At 48.6% G+C, this 21,400-nt stretch overlaps 1 protein-coding gene across 1 annotated transcript in view; it reads right to left on the reverse strand.

The window, feature by feature from the left end:
• Positions 1-1,101: 1,101 nt before the first annotated feature.
• LOC112900608 overlaps positions 1,102-21,400 on the reverse strand; it is a 31,410-nt gene continuing 11,111 nt past the window's right edge. Inside the window, exon 3 of the mRNA XM_025969452.1 lies at positions 1,102-1,799. Coding sequence (XP_025825237.1) covers positions 1,102-1,799 — 698 coding nt within the window. The remainder of the gene's footprint in view (positions 1,800-21,400) is intronic.

Here is a 21,400-nt window from a genome sequence, read left to right on the forward strand (position 1 = left end):
TTGAGTGGAAACAAAGATAATTTGAGGTAGCATATATCAAATTCAATGGATCAGTACCAACTAGATCGAACTAGCTCGTACTAGCAGCTAGGGCTAGTACAATAAATCTATATATACGTGTGCGTGTATATTTGGGGATCTTTAATCTTGCTTTGTTTATATTAAGCGTTATTGGAGTTTTCTCATTAGTGGGAGTACTGCTCCGAACAGAATTAATTTTAGTCTAGTTAGTTAAGTAGCCGTGGGGATATATAATAATGTTATATCTTTTTTGACAGATTTTGAGAGAGTAAGGCCATTGATTTCACAAGAATTCAGTAGAGGAGGTGGCGGCTAAGCCCCGCACGTTATGGAGGACGAGAACAGCCACGCGCATTGGGTCGGAGGAGGAGGAGGATGAACCCCTCGCATCGTAGAGGGGGTGGCAAAGGGAGGATGGGCATGGTGGTGGAGCTAGGGCACGCCGTTGCATTGGAATCATTAACATTTTGAATGGATAAAATCAAAATGAATATACCTTAGTGGATAAAGTGGCCTGATATAGAGCGGAATAGAAAGTTATATGAAAAAGTATTGCCTTTCAAGGAAAAACTATGTTAAAATTTTCATTTAGTGTGTTTTGGGTGCCGTAGTTCAAGTATGCTGGACTCAACCGATCGATTTGATTCATTTCAAAAACTATTATGATGATCTTACAGCTTGTTTGGTTTGTGGAATGAATCCGTCCAGGTTGAGTCGATCCAAGTTCTGGGAGGATAAGGTCGTCCTATAGTTTTCAGTGGAATGGTTTGATTACTAAGGCTGAGTCCAGTGATGAGGGAGATATCTCCGCGCCACGTCAGCTCTCACCCTTACTATCACCCCACTGTCACCCCACCCCTCCAATGCACTCGCTGTAGTGCCAGTTCTTACTTCTCTTTCCTCCACGTCAGCTTTTCTTTTCCAGATTTAATTATTTCACTCTCTTTTGTTCGCGTACGCAAAATAATTCAATAAACTAATTTTATTCAACTAAAAAAATTACCGATTATATCATAATTAAAAAAGAAAATTACATCACAATTAAAAATAGCAAAAATACATAATAATTAAAAGAAAATTCTAATCCTCCTCCGAATCCTCGTCTAGTCCAACCTCTTTTTCCACCATTTTGACGGCCTTGAAATCAGTACGTTTTTCTGCTTCGTCCATATCCGCGGTTGATCGGAACTTCATTATGTTCCATTGCTTAAATAGTTTAGCCTTCACTAAGCCACCCCAAATATTCTTCATTGCAAATGCTTTACTTGCTACCGCACTGCTTGACGAGGATTCCTTCCCCTTCTCCTTCCCCTTAGCCTTCTCCTTCTGCTTAGCCGTCTTGGCCCTATCACGGCCTATTGGACGAGTCTCATTGTCCTCCTCGGTGTCTTCTGTTCCGCCGGAGCTGTACTCACCCGAAACGTCGAGGCGGGTTCTCTTGCTACTCACATCGGATCCACTGCTAGGACCATATTTCGCTGCCCACTTGGGTTCGTGGCGAACAGCTCTCCACCAATGATGGCGTTTGAATGCTGTCATCACTTTCGAGTCGTTCTCGTACCTCGCCATTGCCCCCTCCATGACCATTGCATCGTCTGCTCCACTCTGACGTACTCTTTCTTCTTGGATGTAGTATCCATTAAACACGATCACCTCGCGGTTGTACACGTTCCAATAATCTTTCAGCTGCTTCGCGGTGCGACGACGGGATGGCTCCACGGTAGAGTTGAAGGTCTCCGCTATTTGGCGCCAAAAACTCAAAACGGTCTGATTGCTGCCTGTGATAGAGTCATTCGAGTGATAAACCCAAGCATGTACCTAGCCTGAACATATTGTTAGTTATTTAAAAAAATATGATATTTAAATAGATGAACACTAATTAAATTACCAGTTTTTCCTCCTCCGCAATCGTCCAGTCAAGTCTCTTTGGACGCTTTGGTTCGGTCGCTCCCGCTCCTTCATTTTGAGACTCATCGGAGACGGAGCTTGGAACCTGTGTGCCACGTGCGGAGGTGGTGGGTATGGACCATATGGAGGTGGAGCGTATGGAGGTGGAGCATATGGAGGTGGAGTGTACGAAGGTAGTGGGTACGGACCTTCAGTCCCGCTCCTTGTGCTTGGAGTTGGAGCATATGGAGGTGGAGCATATGGAATTGGTGGGTATGAGTATGGACCGTACGGATAATGATATTGCGGTGGAGGTGCCCCCAGAGCCGGAGGTGCAGTAGGGGGAATAATACCCGGGGTTGCAGTGAAGAATGACATCGGAGCGGCGATGCATCGGAGAAGACTCATCTTGGGGAGATGCCTGTGACCCATCGGACTGCAAGAGATCGGTGAAGGTATGGAAATCTGGAGACCAACCGGTCATGGTGGAAGAGATTTCGGATTGTAGAGGAGAGAAATAAGCTCAAATGGAGTGTGGAAGGAGTGAAAATCGGGTAGGGTATTTATAGGGGGTTTGGGGATGAAATTTAGGATTTTTTGCAATTTTTTTCAAATTTTTTGGAGTTCAAACGGTCAAATAACGGCTAGTTCAACGGATAGTCCGCGTGGACCAATCGAAATGCTCCACGTCACTCCCGCCCCACTCCTCTCGCCTGCGCACGCCGACGGCAGCGCACCGCCTCGCTCCCGCCCGCCTCCCGCCCCCGCGCGCCTGCCAACGTGGGCGAGAGCGGGGCAATAGCGCCCGCTCCCGCCCGGCAGGATGGATCCCGCCCTCTCTCTCACTCCCGCCCGCCTCCCGCCTATGCCGCGCCGATAGGGGGGCGGTACCGCCCACCATTGGCACCAGCCTAATAGCGGCCAATCGGATGATCTGGTGACGAACTAGTTTATTCTATGATGCAAAACAAATGCTATGATCAGGTTCGGATCTTGCATCGGATGTTGTGGATTAGTCTGTCCACCTAACCAGATGCGCTATTAGTGTTTTAGACTCTCAAATACAGTAAGTTTTAAAGGGCTTCTGTACGTGCACAAACTCTGGAGGTTTGACCGATCAGTGTGTGTACAGCTCATATGCTATATACTGTCAGTCATATCATGCATCTATCATTTGATAATCTAACACTATGCTCAAATTCTACACAAGTATGTCGCCAGCCTCTTTAATTTGTGTCTAGAGATCTACTCCGGCCGGCCGTGTGTACCATCCGTTACTCGTATACTACACCAAAGCCACTCAATTTCGTCGGCCAGATATAATTTCGTCGGCCAAAAACAAGCTGACGAAAATAACTCATTTATTTCGTCAGCCAACACAAGCCGACGAAATTAGAACTTATTTTTGTCGGCCCAGCGCAGGCCGACGAAAAAGGGTTCATATTTTCGTCGGCTAGAACCTGGCCGACGAAATAAAAAGTACATTTTCATCGGCCTATCCTAGGCTGATGAAAATAAGCCTAATTTCATCGGCCCAGTGGGCCGATGAAAATATCGGTACGCTAATAGCGCGATTTGGATGTCTTCTAGTGCCGCAAGCATGCATTTCTCCGCCCCGCGCCCGAGCCCCCCTCCCCCCCCCCCCCGCCACTGCCGCCCCCGCCGCCGCCCCGCGCGGCCCCCCGCGGCCGCCACCGCCACCCCGCTGTGACGCCCTGAAAATTCACCAAAATAAATCACGCGCTAGAGTGCTTCGTTTAAAAGTCATTCGTCGTCAAAACCCTAACCCTAACCCTTTTTGACCGACAGCAGACTTGACCGCCGTCCCATCCCGCACTGCTCACGCGCGACCGCTTTCCGCGATTAGCGCCGGCGCGATTCTTTTTCCTCGCGCAGCGCGCGAATGCTGCGCGCGTGGCCGACCGGCCCTGGTCGCCGCCGCGACCGGCGCCGACGCGCCTCTCTCTTTCCCTCTCCTTTTTCCTCTCTCCCATTTCTTTTCTTTTCTTTTCTTTTCTTTTCTTTTTCCTCAAACTCTCTTTTCCTTTTCTTTCCTTCTTTCCTTCTTTCCTTTTTTTTCTTTCCTTCCTTCCTTCTTCTTTCCCTCTTCCTCCCTTCTCTCTGTCCTTCCCCTGCTCCCGAACACCGCCCGGCTCCTGAGCCACGGCCACCCCCCTCCCCGTGCCCACGCGCGCGCGCCCCTGCCCCGGCCGTGCCGCGACGTGCGCGCACGCGCACCGCGCGCCGCGCCGTGCCGGCCGCCGCTCGCGCTCTGCCCCTGGCCCGCGCCACGCCGCGCCGCGCGCGCACGCGCGCGCTCTGTTTCCGCGCGTGCCACGCCACCCGCCGCTGCCGCAGCCCGCCTCGCCGCGCGCGCGCCATCGCCCTGTGCCGCACAGCGCCGGGCCCGCGTCCGCCAGCGCACCAGCCCGCGTGCACGCCCCGTTTCCACCGCCGGCCGCCCCTGTGCGCGCCCACGCGCGGCACTGCTGGCCGCCCCCTCCGTCGTTCGGCCACATCAAGCCGCCGCGCCGCTCGCCGCTCGCCAAGACGTCCCGTCCACCTCGCCACCCGTGCGCCGCTCCGCGACGACCACGAGCGGCCGGAGCGCCATTAATGGCACCCCGCACCGCCCGCCGGCCGCCACCATCCCATTCCCCTCCATCCCACCGCCCTCTTCCTCTATAAATTGGCTCCCCGCGCGGCTCACCCACCCCACCACCTGCTCCGCCACCCGGCCCCTCGCTTCCCCCCAGCCCGATGCCGCCCCCACCGAGCCGCCCAGCGCCGCCGCCCCTGCCCCGTGGGCACGCCTCCTCGCTCCACCTCAGCCCGAGGTGAGGCCGGGGATCAGTCATCCTTGCTCCCCTGCCCCTTTTCCCCTGCCCCGGGCCACTCTTGGGCCCTGTCCGGCCGGCGCCGCCCGCCGCCGCCGTCCCTGCCCCTCCTCTGTTTCGGTCACAGGGGAGGAGAGGAGGAAGAGGGGGCATTTTGCCCATAACCCCCTCCCTTTCCCTGTAATCTCCAAAAAGAAACCCTCTACTTACTCTCTTTTGCAAAAGAGGCCCTGTCCTTTCCATTATTTCAAAATAAACCCTCTATTACATAAACCTAAATATATTTAGCATCCTTTAGCATATCCTGAGCATTTTTAGGATTCGCAAATAGGTCCTTACTTCTTCCGGATAATTACGAACAAGCCCCTGGACCCCCGTTTAACCCTTGAAACCATCTTTAGCTCGTCATTTTATGTGCGAAACGATCTCCGATCGACCCGAAACTTTACCACACCCTTTCTAGTATAGTTCTAACCATGCCATTAAGAAAATACCCAAAAATATTATCCCTATCTCCATAACCAAATTATTTCCGATTCAAGCTTAACGATAAAAGCTTTTAGTTCTTTCGCTTGATTGTGTGTCTATTGTTTGCGCCGTAGGACACGGAGTGAACGAGGAAGGTCCCGAGTGTGATCAAGCGAACGAGGACCAGTTCTGCGACCCCGAACCCGAGGGACAGTACTTCGATCAGGACCTCCCGCAAGAGTTTGATGATGGCAAGTTCAATTCCGCCCTTTGATGCATGTTTCTGTCCTAGTTTTTATAAACACAACCCAGTGGCCTGTTTTATAAAATTGCATGGTTTTGCATGCCATAAACATGGTAGGATAGCCACCCTTGTTGTGGTAACCGTACCTTGAACACCTGATTTTTGTAAAGAAAATACGTGTGTGTGGGAAAGGGTAAAATGTGGTTTTGAAAAGACGAGTCGGACGGGATGGATGGCATATCTGTGTGAATTGCCGTTGGTGTGCTCGTACCTGTGTGGTAGGGCAAGGAAGGGAGATATCCATCTTGTCACCCCTAAGGACCGAGTTGATGTGTCATCTCACCTAGCTTCCTGTCGTGCAAACCACTTGACCGTTGTATGGGCAACGGCTTAGCATAAATCCCACTAGTTAGCCTGATAGCCATCAGGAGAGCTGAGATCAACGGGTGATCAAGGAGAAGGGATAAGCTATGTGTGACTTATGCCCCGGTTAAACCTCGGAGGTAGGTCGAATGACCCCTTGATGGATCCCGTGGTGGCTAGTCAGATCTAGCTAAGGTGGGTAATGGATTTGTTGGGATCTGCACCGGCACTAAGGTGTTCGTGCTGTGGTACCCCACCTGTGGGTAAAGTTGCACACCTCTGCAGAGTTAAAATCTATTCGAATAGCCGTGCCCACAGTATTGGGCAAGTTATGGTGTGGTCACATAACTAGTGTTTCTCTCTGAGAATGGTTGGGCTGGTGTGAGTTGTTTGGAAAGTGTCCGGCAGTTGTGCCGTGTGCTACGGCGGACGGGGAGTCCGGTAGCAGTTTAAAACTTGGATCCTGTGCGGATCAACACCGTGTGCTCCTTGATACAAGAAAACTCGTTTCAAAAATGCTTTTAAAACAAACCCCTGCATACAACAGAGTTTTCCGCTAATGAACCATAACCTTATCCTTGGATTGTCCTGTGCATTAATTTCTGTTATACCCCTCCGTGGGTGTGATTGGACTTGCTGAGTACGTTTGTACTCACCCCATTCTTACTTTTACAGTGGAAGACCCAGACTACGTCCCCGAAGACAACGAGTAGGGTTTCGTCCTGCACCCAGTCTTGCCTGTGGTTAAGGCCACCGTTGGAGTTCCGCATGGCGCAAGACTCTGATGATCCTCTTTTCGTAGCTAGTGTAGTAGTATGGGTTTTAGTTGTAATCCTCGCGATAGTGGCGCTTCACTGCCCATTACCGCGTAGAGTTGTACGGTGATGTACCATCTGATGTAATAAAAGTGTTATCAGCCTCCTGGGACTGATAAATCGACACTTTTAAGTCTTCCCTGATGGGGGGGACGCTTCAGGTGGTATCAGAGCCATAGACTGGCCGTAGGACGTGACCCTAGGAGCGAGACCCCTTTTTAGGCCCTAGAACTTGTCCCGATTTAGAAATTTTCTGCACAAACACTCACCACTGGTCTTTGCCTTGTTCCAGATGGCTGGCAATGGATGGGTTAACGGAATCTGCCACGCAGAGCCCGGCCTTCCCAAGTTACTATTGCTCAGCCTGGATGTGACAGTTCGTGTACTTGTAATGCTAGGCAAATATTTTGTTAGTGTGAAATATGTGTTTGTTTGTATATGTGAAACGTTTGAAAATTTAAAGTGCAAGTGAAAAAGGGGTATTTTTGTAATTACAGAAAAACCTAGGGTTATTTTTGTAAAATGTATTTGGATTAAGGTAATTTTGAAATAAGTAAAGGGTGGTTTTGCAAGTATGTTTTTCTTACTTTATGTTTTGTAAATATATATATATTTACTCAAAAGTTGCATTGGAAATGCGCGTGTTGAAATATGCAAAAATTTAGGGTAAAGTGGTAAAAATAAGGGTATTTACGTGATTTTATAAAAGTACAAGTCCTTTTATGCAAGTTTCTGATTTACAAAAGTAACTTTCAAAATTACTCAGAACTAAAGTGTAAAAGTGCAAGTCATCATGACATGTCTATCCAATCATTATGACGAGTCTATCCCGTCATCATGACGTGTCATAAATGCTTGCATTTAGGTCCTGAATTTTATAAAATTTCATTCTTTAGGACAAACACAATTCAAATCTGACTTTTGTTCAAAGATTCACGTGTAAAATTATAGGTTTTGAGTTTTTAAAATTGAGCCCTAAAGCAATGTTGTAAAGCTTGAAAAACTCTCCAACTTTCGTTTTGGGCATTTCCTCATTTGGGTTTTAAATCAACGGGAAATTTTGTTTTACAACCAGGTCCCTGCAGTTTTTGGAAATTACGCATAGGTCCTTGGAGAATTTCATCCCTTCTTCTCCTCTGTTTTTCTTTTCCCTGGTGCTCCCTTATCCCCTGCCGACGCCATCCCCATCTCTATCCCTTCCTGCTTCCCCTTTCTCTCGTCAACACAGGCAGCAGAAGCAGGAGGCAAGCGCTGGGGCGGTGGCGGCGGCAGCAGGCGCACGGCGTGGGAACGTGCGCGCAGGCGCGCGGCTCTGGCGGCGGGCCGCGGGAGCAGGGGCGAGCGGCGGCTCGGGCAGGCGGAGGCGGCGGCTGGCGCTGGGCCGAGCGGGCTGGCGCGGCTTGGCGCGGTGGTGCAGCAGCGGCGCGCGCGAGCAGGAGCCCGAGGCGGCGGCGCGCAGGGGCGAGCGCGTGGCAGCGGCGCGGCGTGCGGGCGCCAGCGTGGGGGTCGAGCGGCGCGCGGCGCGGTGCAGGGCGCAGGGAGGCGAGCGCGAGCGCGGCTGGCAGCGGGAGCTGGAGGCGCGCGGCTGGCGGCAGCAGGAGGCTCGGGCTCAGGCAGCGCGGGTTCAAGGGCGGCGAGCGGCACGGGCTGGTGGGCCCTGGATGGCGCGGCGCTGCGCGCGGACGCGGAGCAGTGGGAGGCAGGTGCAGGTGGGCCGCGGGAGTTGGAGTGCAGCAGGCGGGTGCAAGCGTGCGGAGTGAGGCCGGCTCGCGACGCGGCGGCATATGGGAGCGGACGGCGCGGACGCGAGTGGCCCCAGGCGCTGGAGTGCAGGGCGAACGCGTGCGCGGCAGAGCAGAGCGGGCACAGATATTGGCGGCACTGGAACAGGTGGCCCGAGGAAGCAATGGCACGCGTGAGCGCGTGGTGTTGGCGCGCAGGGCGGATTCAAACGCGTGAGCGGCACGCAAGCTAGGCGGCGCTGGAGCGAAGCTCGCGGCGTGACAGCGCGCGAGCAGAAGAGGACCGGCATGGCACGTGCGAGCAGAAGACGGGCGGTGTAAGCAAGGCATGACGCGGGCCAAGAACGCACGCGGTTCGGGCGTGCGCGGAAGCGATTCGGCAAGACCGGAGCAAGCGTGGGTCCGACAACAAGAAAAGAGGAGTAACTGTGCAGGGTAACGACGTGCCGAGCAACGGCACGCGCAGGAGGAGTTGCGAGGGAGGGCTTTTGCACAAGATGCGAGAACACGGTGACATCGACCCTAACTACGCCACGGAGGTCTCTGGTGACGCAAGAGTGGCTGTATCAAGGACACGAGCTCATTCGCTCGTAAGATGCACGAGGGGCGATGAGCCGGAAGGAAAGATGGCGAAGCAAAGGCGACAGTTATAGCGCGGCGAATTCTGAAGGAGTAGCTGTACAGCGGCAAGGTGATCAGGGCAGAAGTAATGCGGCGCGGGTTCGACGCGCAGCGTATGACCGACGGCGGCGGTAGACCGGTCCTAATGGCATCACAGCGGATGGAGAAGACGGCGGAGTTACAGGATCCGGAGGTCTGAGCGGGATTGAATCGGAGCGTTCGCGAGTACGAGCGGAAGTATTATACTAGTGGCCGGCTCGGCTCAATTCCGCAAGAGTGTGCGCGTGCAAGGCAGCGGGCCACGCGCGAGCAGATTAAAAGCCAACTATCATCGCCACGGATCACGTGAGAAATGTCTCTCCGGTTATCTTCCACCCAGGGCAACCATGCCCGGCAAACTTCTTCGTCAACCACGGAATCTCGTCATCGTCGAGCTCATCTTATCGCCAATTCTGTTCACCGCGGGAATTCACTTTCCGCGTATTCTTCTTCATAACCAAGGCTACCCCAAGGTTTGCCCTGATTCTCTGAATCTTCTTAATGCCGGCGATTCCTTTGCCGGGATATCATCGTTAACATTCTGTTACCTGTTCTCCCGGACCAGGGACTTGATTGCTATGTTTTAGAAAGTTCTAGGGTGTTCTTTGTAAAATTTCCAAAGCTTTCTCTATTTCAAATTGATGAACTTCTACATTTCATAGATTTTCGTAGGAAGTTCATAAAAAGGTAAAATCAGTTTTGTTTGAAATCCTAAGTCAAACTCTACAAATTTTATGTTGTGCTCTTGAATTGAAAATCTTTGATGTGTGGTTTAAGTCAAATGTTAGGGAATGAATGTTTTATTGTGCTTTATATTGTATGCTTGTGTTATAACTAAAAAGTAAGCCATAGAATATAGATCTTAAATAGAAATATGTGATGTTTCATTAAAACCTTTCATATGAGTGCTCATATCCCTGCCATCAAGACATTGTTCTCGTCTTGATTGCAATCTTCTTAAGGCCCTTTTTGTATAAGGATTCCTATTAGTCCATGTGTATCTGCTGTTTAGCTAATACGTCTCGACAGCTATGCTTCAGTGTCAGGTTATCAACCCAACCGCTAAACATCCGTTTCCTTTGAGTTTAGAATACTCCTGTGTAACAGTTATCAGCCGATGCATTTCTTTTAGTATGCTTCTACCATCGGCTGGTTAGCTGATACGGTCGATACCTTTCTAGGATCGGCTATTGCCGATACAATTCTTTTGTCTGTCCTACATCGACTACACAGAGTCGATGTATCAGAGAAACACACACAATCTTAGGGTTCTTGCCATCGACCGACCCAAGCCGATTTTGGTTGTTTTTCCATATCGGTCAAACACGGCCGATCAATCCTTAGTTGCCCCATCCATATCCACACACTTCTATCAGTCAATTTATCGACTGAGAGGTCGGTTTTATACCTATTGATCATATACCCTTAACCACACCCCAATCGGCTGTACGTCACTCAATTATTGTGCTGACGTAGTCGAGTCGATATAACCACACTTAGTTACCTAGAATAACACTTAAGCACATCTTAGTTAAGACCATTGCTTGAGGGATCATCCTTCTGCCAAGGTAATCGATGCTTTCATCGATCATCTAGGAACCCGATGCACCTTTCCATCGGCTAAACTCTCGTTGTTTCCAATCGGCTCTGTTGCAATCTTCAACAAATAGCCGATCATAATTAGATGTCCTCTAAAAACTCTATCTAAGTTTAGTTTCAGATCTTTCGGTTGATATGTGAATAGTGTGTTATATGAATGCTAGGTTGCAATTGTATTGTGAAGTAAGGTAGTGTTATGTGCACGCTTTGAATGTAATGTCGCATTGCATGTAGATACGATTACTTCGGCAACGGTACCTACGAGATCTCCCCGGAGTCTACGGAGGATGTTCCTGAAGACCAAAGGATTATCTGAAGCCCCGAACCAAAGTTCGGAAGATATTGACTTTACTGACATCAGACCCACCAGTAAAGGCAAGCCCCGGACATAACCTACTATTTTATTACACTGCAATCTATATATATTTACGTATTCTATGCATTAAGTTCTTAGGAATTGCTTGAAACCCTAGATGCATAAATCCTAGGAACCAATGTATTGCACCTGAGGTCATATCGACTAGATGCTCTGCTAATAGAGCCGGTAGAAGTCGGGTGATTTCCTGTCACTTGCGCGATATAGGAATTGTAATGTTTACATTCTTGTTATCACTATAAGGATGACGGACGGGAGTTTTATGAAGTATCATGGTTGATATGATACCCCGTCTGTGTTGTTGAACTTGATAAGGTCGCAGCGTGTGGTGATCGGGGTTAAGCGTTTGAAAGTACTAACCACATGCCGCGAAATATGGTAAGCGGTAAGCCTAGTAGCCAATCGGCCCGAGGAGTGGACATACCTCCCACCACTCGATCTTTATGTTATGTTCACATGCATCGACGTGTGGGAATACGTGTTGCAATGGCAACCAGGAGTACGGGTTTTGTAGTCGCGCTACAGACGTACGTCCTGCACTTTGGAAGTGCGTATGGTCCTGCAGTCGCTTGTGGTGGCTCTGATCCACGAGTCGGAATGAAAGGTAAACGGTTGCTCGGAACGACCCTTTGGTGTTCCAAGCGTGTGAGTTAGGTTTACCTTGCAAGGTTAAATTCGATTCAGAATCGTCCGCTTCTCACGATGATTGAGACTGCTTAATCCCTTTGTCACATTGAGTAACAAGAGCAATGTTAAGATTTTCGAAGATGATGTTTGACTAAAGATTATACCATGCTTGCTTAGTTATAGGTGCTTATCTAGAATGGATAATCACATAGAACTTGAAAGCTAAAAGTTGAAATTAAGGACCTACTCTTTGTTGCTTTTCAGCTGAAAATAAACCCAGAACCCTTGAAATGCGTTCATGAGTCTAGTTACGGGCTAAAGTATACCCAAACCCGGGTAAGCCTTTCTGAGTATTAGTATACTCAGCCTTGCTAGTTTTATGTTTTTCAGGTAAAGCCTTTGAAGACCCTACTCTTTCCCTGTCATGGCCCTGTGCTCTTCCAGAAGATTGGTCCGAGGAATGGGATCCGTCCCCGGCCAATACTGATGATCTCGAGTGATGTCGTGGCCGGGCTTAGCATGGCATCCGTCTTGACGACGTATTGTAAATCATCGCGTATGTTTTCCGCTGCCAAAAGCCAAAACTTCAACAGTTGTACTGTTTTCTCTAAGTTTGAAATTTCGTGTTACTTTTGAAAACTCTTATCATGTAATTCCTTGTGATGTAAAATGTGATGGTGATTGTATCTCTGGACTCACCTTCGTGTGAGGTAACCTTATTTGATCCTGTGTATCGGTGGTTTATCGGGACGTTACCCGACAGGCCAAGGGATTATACCGTTTGAAGCACGTTGGAGCCCTCGGGATTGGACTCGCGTACTTGAGCCGGTATAATTCAGGTTGGTTCTACCACAGCTGGTATCAGAGCTATAAGGTTACTCTGGAGATACATTTTACCTTAAAAATACTTTCAGTATAAAAGTTTGACCAACAAAATGTTTGGCAAAGCCGCGTTGGATTCGTTAAGGATTATGCTTAGTACGTAAAGCCCTAGGGTAATGTTTATAAGGGAACTAGAGGTGGCTATAATACATATATATAACTCTAACTACCAGCATTACTTTTCTGTCAAAACTTAAATTTATGCACAACCCAACCTTATATTCTGTAACGACATCTTCGACGATGAGGTAAGAAGGTAAGGATCCTCAGCCAACTGAGGGAGCTTGGCCTTCCTGTCGGTGATGCGAACCGAACGCTGTTTCTCAAGCAGTGGCCTACTTGAGATGCTGCCAATGTACCAACCTCGGTTGACTACATTGGGAGTATATGGTTCGGCGCAGGGTATGGCGATCGCAGATCATACCCCCGCATTTTGCGGTACCCCGTGAATACGTTATCTCGATAACGTATGTTAACGTTGTCTGTACGGCGGTAATTGTACAGATGCTGTTTCTATAGTGAACAGTAATGATTGGGGACGCTTTCATGACATGCTGGCATGAAAGGTTCAATATATACATATTGTGTTTTCTGCAGGAATGCTAACCACGATTCGATAGGTTTTGAACGGTTAGGATTATCGACTAGTTATTATAGGGAGAGACGTATTTATATGATGCCACCGTACTTAACCACGTAAGACCAAGATTACTTGGCAGTTATTTTTGTTTGTGAGGATGTGTAGAACATGCATGCATCATGTTATCTTGGATTAACCTGATTGCTTGTTTGTTATGTTGATGTGAAATATGTTACTTGCATTTGAATGCCTGCCTAGACTTTGTGTTGTAGAAGTTAATGTAATCCGCTGGGCTATCTTAGAGTTAAGAAAGTCTTTTGTGAATCAGGTGAATTGGGTTATGTCTGAACCCTATCACCGATCTTAGCTTGATAGCCAAATCAAATCCTTGATTTTGCTCTAAATCTGTTTCGGCAGAACCATTGAACTTCTCCTTTGATGGTTAAACCTTGATGACTATCATCAAACCCTTGAATCCATCGTTCAGTGATTCACCTTTTCTCTCTTGATGTTGTACCTTATATTGTTGGCTATTTTGGCTACAACATGTGAAAGTTGTACCTTCAATTTTTGCTCAGATGATTTTGGATAAATTAAAAAGATGTATGACAATAGTTACTTTTTGAATACAATTCTCCCAGCAAAAGTCATGCATCATAACACATACCATCTTTGGTCAATGCATGGTGTTGCATCATCATCGGAAATCCGTAGACTGACTAACGGGTGGGTGTCCAGTACAACCTTCGAGTTATTCTTGAGTTCCTAAGTCTATCTTGTTGCTATTGGCACTACAAGGTTGTTATTCCTCTTTTGTGGTGGTGTTTAATCACATGACCATGATGCCGTGTCGGAACCTAAGGCCTCAGGTGTGCTGCAGCCACATAACTGAGCCATTAGGAGCGCACTGGCGACTAGGTATATGTGACGTAACCCCACTGCAAACTCTTCTTATGCAACCTTACTAGTGTCCTAACTTTTGATCCTCGTTTAAGGATATAGGACTGTCCAGGTGTTAGCTACGAGAGAACGGTTGTAGGGTGCGAGTCACGTGCATCATCAACTCATGAGGGTATGCATCATACTTCATGTATTTCATACGTGCATACATTGCAAGTATCATCATCCTTGCATCATAGTGTATGCATCATTTGGTCAGCATCATGGTAATTGCATTGTGTCATATGCATCATCTCGGTCGTACATGGGATTCCTCATCCTCACGTTGCACCATCAATGCAATCATACATCTCAATAGTGCATCACATTCATGGTTACATACCAAGCATTGCACTCTGAATTGGAGCATTCTATCATTATCCCTTGATTGCATCGATATAAATAGGCATGTTTTGCAATCAACCTCATCTAAATCATTCAGATAATAAATTCTGAGCAAGAATGTTTTAAACATCACCTATCAGTCTCTTATGCTATCCTCACTTGCTATCCATGAGCTTTGTGATAAATGTCACTGACATTTATCATCGTCATGGTGATCTTAACTTTATGAGAACTTGATCACCTTTCTCTTTCTTCTCTCGTCATACTCATTCGCTATGCCAACTCCTATGCCATAGACAATCTATCGATGCTCTCGTTGTACTCCTCTCGTCGTACTCCAATGGCTTTTACCATCAACATCAATCATCCCTAGTGTGATTGCTTTTTGTCACTTTTGATGTGTGATTTGCTTTTCTTCCCTTAAAGAGTCTTTCGTCCGAATCTCGGGACGAGATTCTTTTTAGGGGGGAAGGCTGTGACAGTTCGTGTACTTGTAATGCTAGGCAAATATTTTGTTAGTGTGAAATATGTGTTTGTTTGTATATGTGAAACGTTTGAAAATTTAAAGTGCAAGTGAAAAAGGGGTATTTTTGTAATTACAGAAAAACCTAGGGTTATTTTTGTAAAATGTATTTGGATTAAGGTAATTTTGAAATAAGTAAAGGGTGGTTTTGCAAGTATGTTTTTCTTACTTTATGTTTTGTAAATATATATATATTTACTCAAAAGTTGCATTGGAAATGCGCGTGTTGAAATATGCAAAAATTTAGGGTAAAGTGGTAAAAATAAGGGTATTTACGTGATTTTATAAAAGTACAAGTCCTTTTATGCAAGTTTCTGATTTACAAAAGTAACTTTCAAAATTACTCAGGACTAAAGTGTAAAAGTGCAAGTCATCATGACATGTCTATCCAATCATTATGACGAGTCTATCCCGTCATCATGACGTGTCATAAATGCTTGCATTTAGGTCCTGAATTTTATAAAATTTCATTCTTTAGGACAAACATAATTCAAATCTGACTTTTGTTCAAAGATTCACGTGTAAAATTATAGGTTTTGAGTTTTTAAAATTGAGCCCTAAAGCAATGTTGTAAAGCTTGAAAAACTCTCCAACTTTCGTTTTGGGCATTTCCTCATTTGGGTTTTAAATCAACGGGAAATTTTGTTTTACAACCAGGTCCCTGCAGTTTTCGGAAATTACGCATAGGTCCTTGGAGAATTTCATCCCTTCTTCTCCTCTGTTTTTCTTTTCCCTGGTGCTCCCTTATCCCCTGCCGACGCCATCCCCATCTCTATCCCTTCCTGCTTCCCCTTTCTCTCGTCAACACAGGCAGCAGAAGCAGGAGGCAAGCGCTGGGGCGGTGGCGGCGGCAGCAGGCGCACGGCGTGGGCACGTGCGCGCAGGCGCGCGGCTCTGGCGGCGGGCCGCGGGAGCAGGGGCGAGCGGCGGCTCGGGCAGGCGGAGGCGGCGGCTGGCGCTGGGCCGAGCGGGCTGGCGCGGCTTGGCGCGGTGGTGCAGCAGCGGCGCGCGCGAGCAGGAGCCCGAGGCGGCGGCGCGCAGGGGCGAGCGCGTGGCAGCGGCGCGGCGTGCGGGCGCCAGCGTGGGGGTCGAGCGGCGCGCGGCGCGGTGCAGGGCGCAGGGAGGCGAGCGCGAGCGCGGCTGGCAGCGGGAGCTGGAGGCGCGCGGCTGGCGGCAGCAGGAGGCTCGGGCTCAGGCAGCGCGGGTTCAAGGGCGGCGAGCGGCACGGGCTGGTGGGCCCTGGATGGCGCGGCGCTGCGCGCGGACGCGGAGCAGTGGGAGGCAGGTGCAGGTGGGCCGCGGGAGTTGGAGTGCAGCAGGCGGGTGCAAGCGTGCGGAGTGAGGCCGGCTCGCGACGCGGCGGCATATGGGAGCGGACGGCGCGGACGCGAGTGGCCCCAGGCGCTGGAGTGCAGGGCGAACGCGTGCGCGGCAGAGCAGAGCGGGCACAGATATTGGCGGCACTGGAACAGGTGGCCCGAGGAAGCAATGGCACGCGTGAGCGCGTGGTGTTGGCGCGCAGGGCGGATTCAAACGCGTGAGCGGCACGCAAGCTAGGCGGCGCTGGAGCGAAGCTCGCGGCGTGACAGCGCGCGAGCAGAAGAGGACCGGCATGGCACGTGCGAGCAGAAGACGGGCGGTGTAAGCAAGGCATGACGCGGGCCAAGAACGCACGCGGTTCGGGCGTGCGCGGAAGCGATTCGGCAAGACCGGAGCAAGCGTGGGTCCGACAACAAGAAAAGAGGAGTAACTGTGCAGGGTAACGACGTGCCGAGCAACGGCACGCGCAGGAGGAGTTGCGAGGGAGGGCTTTTGCACAAGATGCGAGAACACGGTGACATCGACCCTAACTACGCCACGGAGGTCTCTGGTGACGCAAGAGTGGCTGTATCAAGGACACGAGCTCATTCGCTCGTAAGATGCACGAGGGGCGATGAGCCGGAAGGAAAGATGGCGAAGCAAAGGCGACAGTTATAGCGCGGCGAATTCTGAAGGAGTAGCTGTACAGCGGCAAGGTGATCAGGGCAGAAGTAATGCGGCGCGGGTTCGACGCGCAGCGTATGACCGACGGCGGCGGTAGACCGGTCCTAATGGCATCACAGCGGATGGAGAAGACGGCGGAGTTACAGGATCCGGAGGTCTGAGCGGGATTGAATCGGAGCGTTCGCGAGTACGAGCGGAAGTATTATACTAGTGGCCGGCTCGGCTCAATTCCGCAAGAGTGTGCGCGTGCAAGGCAGCGGGCCACGCGCGAGCAGATTAAAAGCCAACTATCATCGCCACGGATCACGTGAGAAATGTCTCTCCGGTTATCTTCCACCCAGGGCAACCATGCCCGGCAAACTTCTTCGTCAACCACGGAATCTCGTCATCGTCGAGCTCATCTTATCGCCAATTCTGTTCACCGCGGGAATTCACTTTCCGCGTATTCTTCTTCATAACCAAGGCTACCCCAAGGTTTGCCCTGATTCTCTGAATCTTCTTAATGCCGGCGATTCCTTTGCCGGGATATCATCGTTAACATTCTGTTACCTGTTCTCCCGGACCAGGGACTTGATTGCTATGTTTTAGAAAGTTCTAGGGTGTTCTTTGTAAAATTTCCAAAGCTTTCTCTATTTCAAATTGATGAACTTCTACATTTCATAGATTTTCGTAGGAAGTTCATAAAAAGGTAAAATCAGTTTTGTTTGAAATCCTAAGTCAAACTCTACAAATTTTATGTTGTGCTCTTGAATTGAAAATCTTTGATGTGTGGTTTAAGTCAAATGTTAGGGAATGAATGTTTTATTGTGCTTTATATTGTATGCTTGTGTTATAACTAAAAAGTAAGCCATAGAATATAGATCTTAAATAGAAATATGTGATGTTTCATTAAAACCTTTCATATGAGTGCTCATATCCCTGCCATCAAGACATTGTTCTCGTCTTGATTGCAATCTTCTTAAGGCCCTTTTTGTATAAGGATTCCTTTTAGTCCATGTGTATCTGCTGTTTAGCTAATACGTCTCGACAGCTATGCTTCAGTGTCAGGTTATCAACCCAACCGCTAAACATCCGTTTCCTTTGAGTTTAGAATACTCCTGTGTAACAGTTATCAGCCGATGCATTTCTTTTAGTATGCTTCTACCATCGGCTGGTTAGCTGATACGGTCGATACCTTTCTAGGATCGGCTATTGCCGATACAATTCTTTTGTCTGTCCTACATCGACTACACAGAGTCGATGTATCAGAGAAACACACACAATCTTAGGGTTCTTGCCATCGACCGACCCAAGCCGATTTTGGTTGTTTTTCCATATCGGTCAAACACGGCCGATCAATCCTTAGTTGCCCCATCCATATCCACACACTTCTATCAGTCAATTTATCGACTGAGAGGTCGGTTTTATACCTATTGATCATATACCCTTAACCACACCCCAATCGGCTGTACGTCACTCAATTATTGTGCTGACGTAGTCGAGTCGATATAACCACACTTAGTTACCTAGAATAACACTTAAGCACATCTTAGTTAAGACCATTGCTTGAGGGATCATCCTTCTGCCAAGGTAATCGATGCTTTCATCGATCATCTAGGAACCCGATGCACCTTTCCATCGGCTAAACTCTCGTTGTTTCCAATCGGCTCTGTTGCAATCTTCAACAAATAGCCGATCATAATTAGATGTCCTCTAAAAACTCTATCTAAGTTTAGTTTCAGATCTTTCGGTTGATATGTGAATAGTGTGTTATATGAATGCTAGGTTGCAATTGTATTGTGAAGTAAGGTAGTGTTATGTGCACGCTTTGAATGTAATGTCGCATTGCATGTAGATACGATTACTTCGGCAACGGTACCTACGAGATCTCCCCGGAGTCTACGGAGGATGTTCCTGAAGACCAAAGGATTATCTGAAGCCCCGAACCAAAGTTCGGAAGATATTGACTTTACTGACATCAGACCCACCAGTAAAGGCAAGCACCGGACATAACCTACTATTTTATTACACTGCAATCTATATATATTTACGTATTCTATGCATTAAGTTCTTAAAAATTGCTTGAAACCCTAGATGCATAAATCCTAGGAACCAATGTATTGCACCTGAGGTCATATCGACTAGATGCTCTGCTAATAGAGCCGGTAGAAGTCGGGTGATTTCCTGTCACTTGCGCGATATAGGAATTGTAATGTTTACATTCTTGTTATCACTATAAGGATGACGGACGGGAGTTTTATGAAGTATCATGGTTGATATGATACCCCGTCTGTGTTGTTGAACTTGATAAGGTCGCAGCGTGTGGTGATCGGGGTTAAGCGTTTGAAAGTACTAACCACATGCCGCGAAATATGGTAAGCGGTAAGCCTAGTAGCCAATCGGCCCGAGGAGTGGACATACCTCCCACCACTCGATCTTTATGTTATGTTCACATGCATCGACGTGTGGGAATACGTGTTGCAATGGCAACCAGGAGTACGGGTTTTGTAGTCGCGCTACAGACGTACGTCCTGCACTTTGGAAGTGCGTATGGTCCTGCAGTCGCTTGTGGTGGCTCTGATCCACGAGTCGGAATGAAAGGTAAACGGTTGCTCGGAACGACCCTTTGGTGTTCCAAGCGTGTGAGTTAGGTTTACCTTGCAAGGTTAAATTCGATTCAGAATCGTCCGCTTCTCACGATGATTGAGACTGCTTAATCCCTTTGTCACATTGAGTAACAAGAGCAATGTTAAGATTTTCGAAGATGATGTTTGACTAAAGATTATACCATGCTTGCTTAGTTATAGGTGCTTATCTAGAATGGATAATCACATAGAACTTGAAAGCTAAAAGTTGAAATTAAGGACCTACTCTTTGTTGCTTTTCAGCTGAAAATAAACCCAGAACCCTTGAAATGCGTTCATGAGTCTAGTTACGGGCTAAAGTATACCCAAACCCGGGTAAGCCTTGCTGAGTATTAGTATACTCAGCCTTGCTAGTTTTATGTTTTTCAGGTAAAGCCTTCGAAGACCCTACTCTTTCCCTGTCATGGCCCTGTGCTCTTCCAGAAGATTGGTCCGAGGAATGGGATCCGTCCCCGGCCAATACTGATGATCTCGAGTGATGTCGTGGCCGGGCTTAGCATGGCATCCGTCTTGACGACGTATTGTAAATCATCGCGTATGTTTTCCGCTGCCAAAAGCCAAAACTTCAACAGTTGTACTGTTTTCTCTAAGTTTGAAATTTCGTGTTACTTTTGAAAACTCTTATCATGTAATTCCTTGTGATGTAAAATGTGATGGTGATTGTATCTCTGGACTCACCTTCGTGTGAGGTAACCTTATTTGATCCTGTGTATCGGTGGTTTATCGGGACGTTACCCGACAGGCCAAGGGATTATACCGTTTGAAGCACGTTGGAGCCCTCGGGATTGGACTCGCGTACTTGAGCCGGTATAATTCAGGTTGGTTCTACCACACTGGAACGCGTCGGGATTATGGAACCACCGGAGTATGCCTACCGTGAGTACATCGCCGGAGGCACCCTTCGGTGCGACATGATGGTTTTTGTGGAGAGAAGCACCCGCTACCCTGATGTGGACCCTTGGTTCATCTCCACCGTTGGTTTCCGTTTCCCCGACACCTATCGAAAGGCCGCCCGTAAAGCCCTGCGCCGGCTGCGTGTGCTCTACAGGCGACACCTTCAGCAGACTCCTATGCGATTTTTCCCACCCGCTGAGGGAAGAGGACGCACTTGGATTGCCCGGATGAGGGGACTTGGACGAGAAGAAGAAGACCTGGAAGACACGGTTTTCCACCTATCCATCTATCTTACTGGCTTGGATGCACTCTACCGCGAACAGGCAGCACAACTGAAGCAGCTAATCCATAGGATTGAAAAGATAACCCAGGAGCTGGAGGAACAACGGACAAGAGCCGCAAGCGCCGAGTATTCCTTAGCCGCCCTCCAAGCCCAGATGCAAGAGTACGAGAACCGCAACGGAATAGGTGGATGGATAGAGGAAGAAGAAGAAAAACCCATGGAAACCCATTGGGATAAGGATACTCAGACCGAAAACGAGATGGATCAGTTCCTTCCAATAAAGAAGCGCTCTATCAGGACCGAGGAAGAATCCCCGTGATAGGATTAGCACTCTGAACTAGAACTCTACCCTAATAAGCCACGTAGCCCCGGAAACTGTACCCCCATGTTGCAATAATAAATGTTATTTACTCCCTCGTTGTACCTGTGCAAAATTGTTTACCCTGTTCATGTTTCAGATGGCTGAGGAAGGATGGACCCAGGGCGATTGCCAAGCAGCACCTGGCTTTCCCGGCCTCTTAATCAACACCCTGGAAGACCTTGGCGTTACGGAACGCCCAAGGTACTACAGCCGAGAGTACGAGCACCATGGTACCCTCCGCTGCAGGGTGATCCTGGTCATCGCCAGGAGCAACCGCTACCCCGACATTCAGCCTTGGCGAGCGACCGCCACGGGGTTTAGACACCAAGACACCTACCCCTTGGCCA

Source organism: Panicum hallii, chromosome 7 (assembly GCF_002211085.1).
Source record: "Panicum hallii strain FIL2 chromosome 7, PHallii_v3.1, whole genome shotgun sequence".
Lineage (NCBI taxonomy): Eukaryota > Viridiplantae > Streptophyta > Magnoliopsida > Poales > Poaceae > Panicum > Panicum hallii.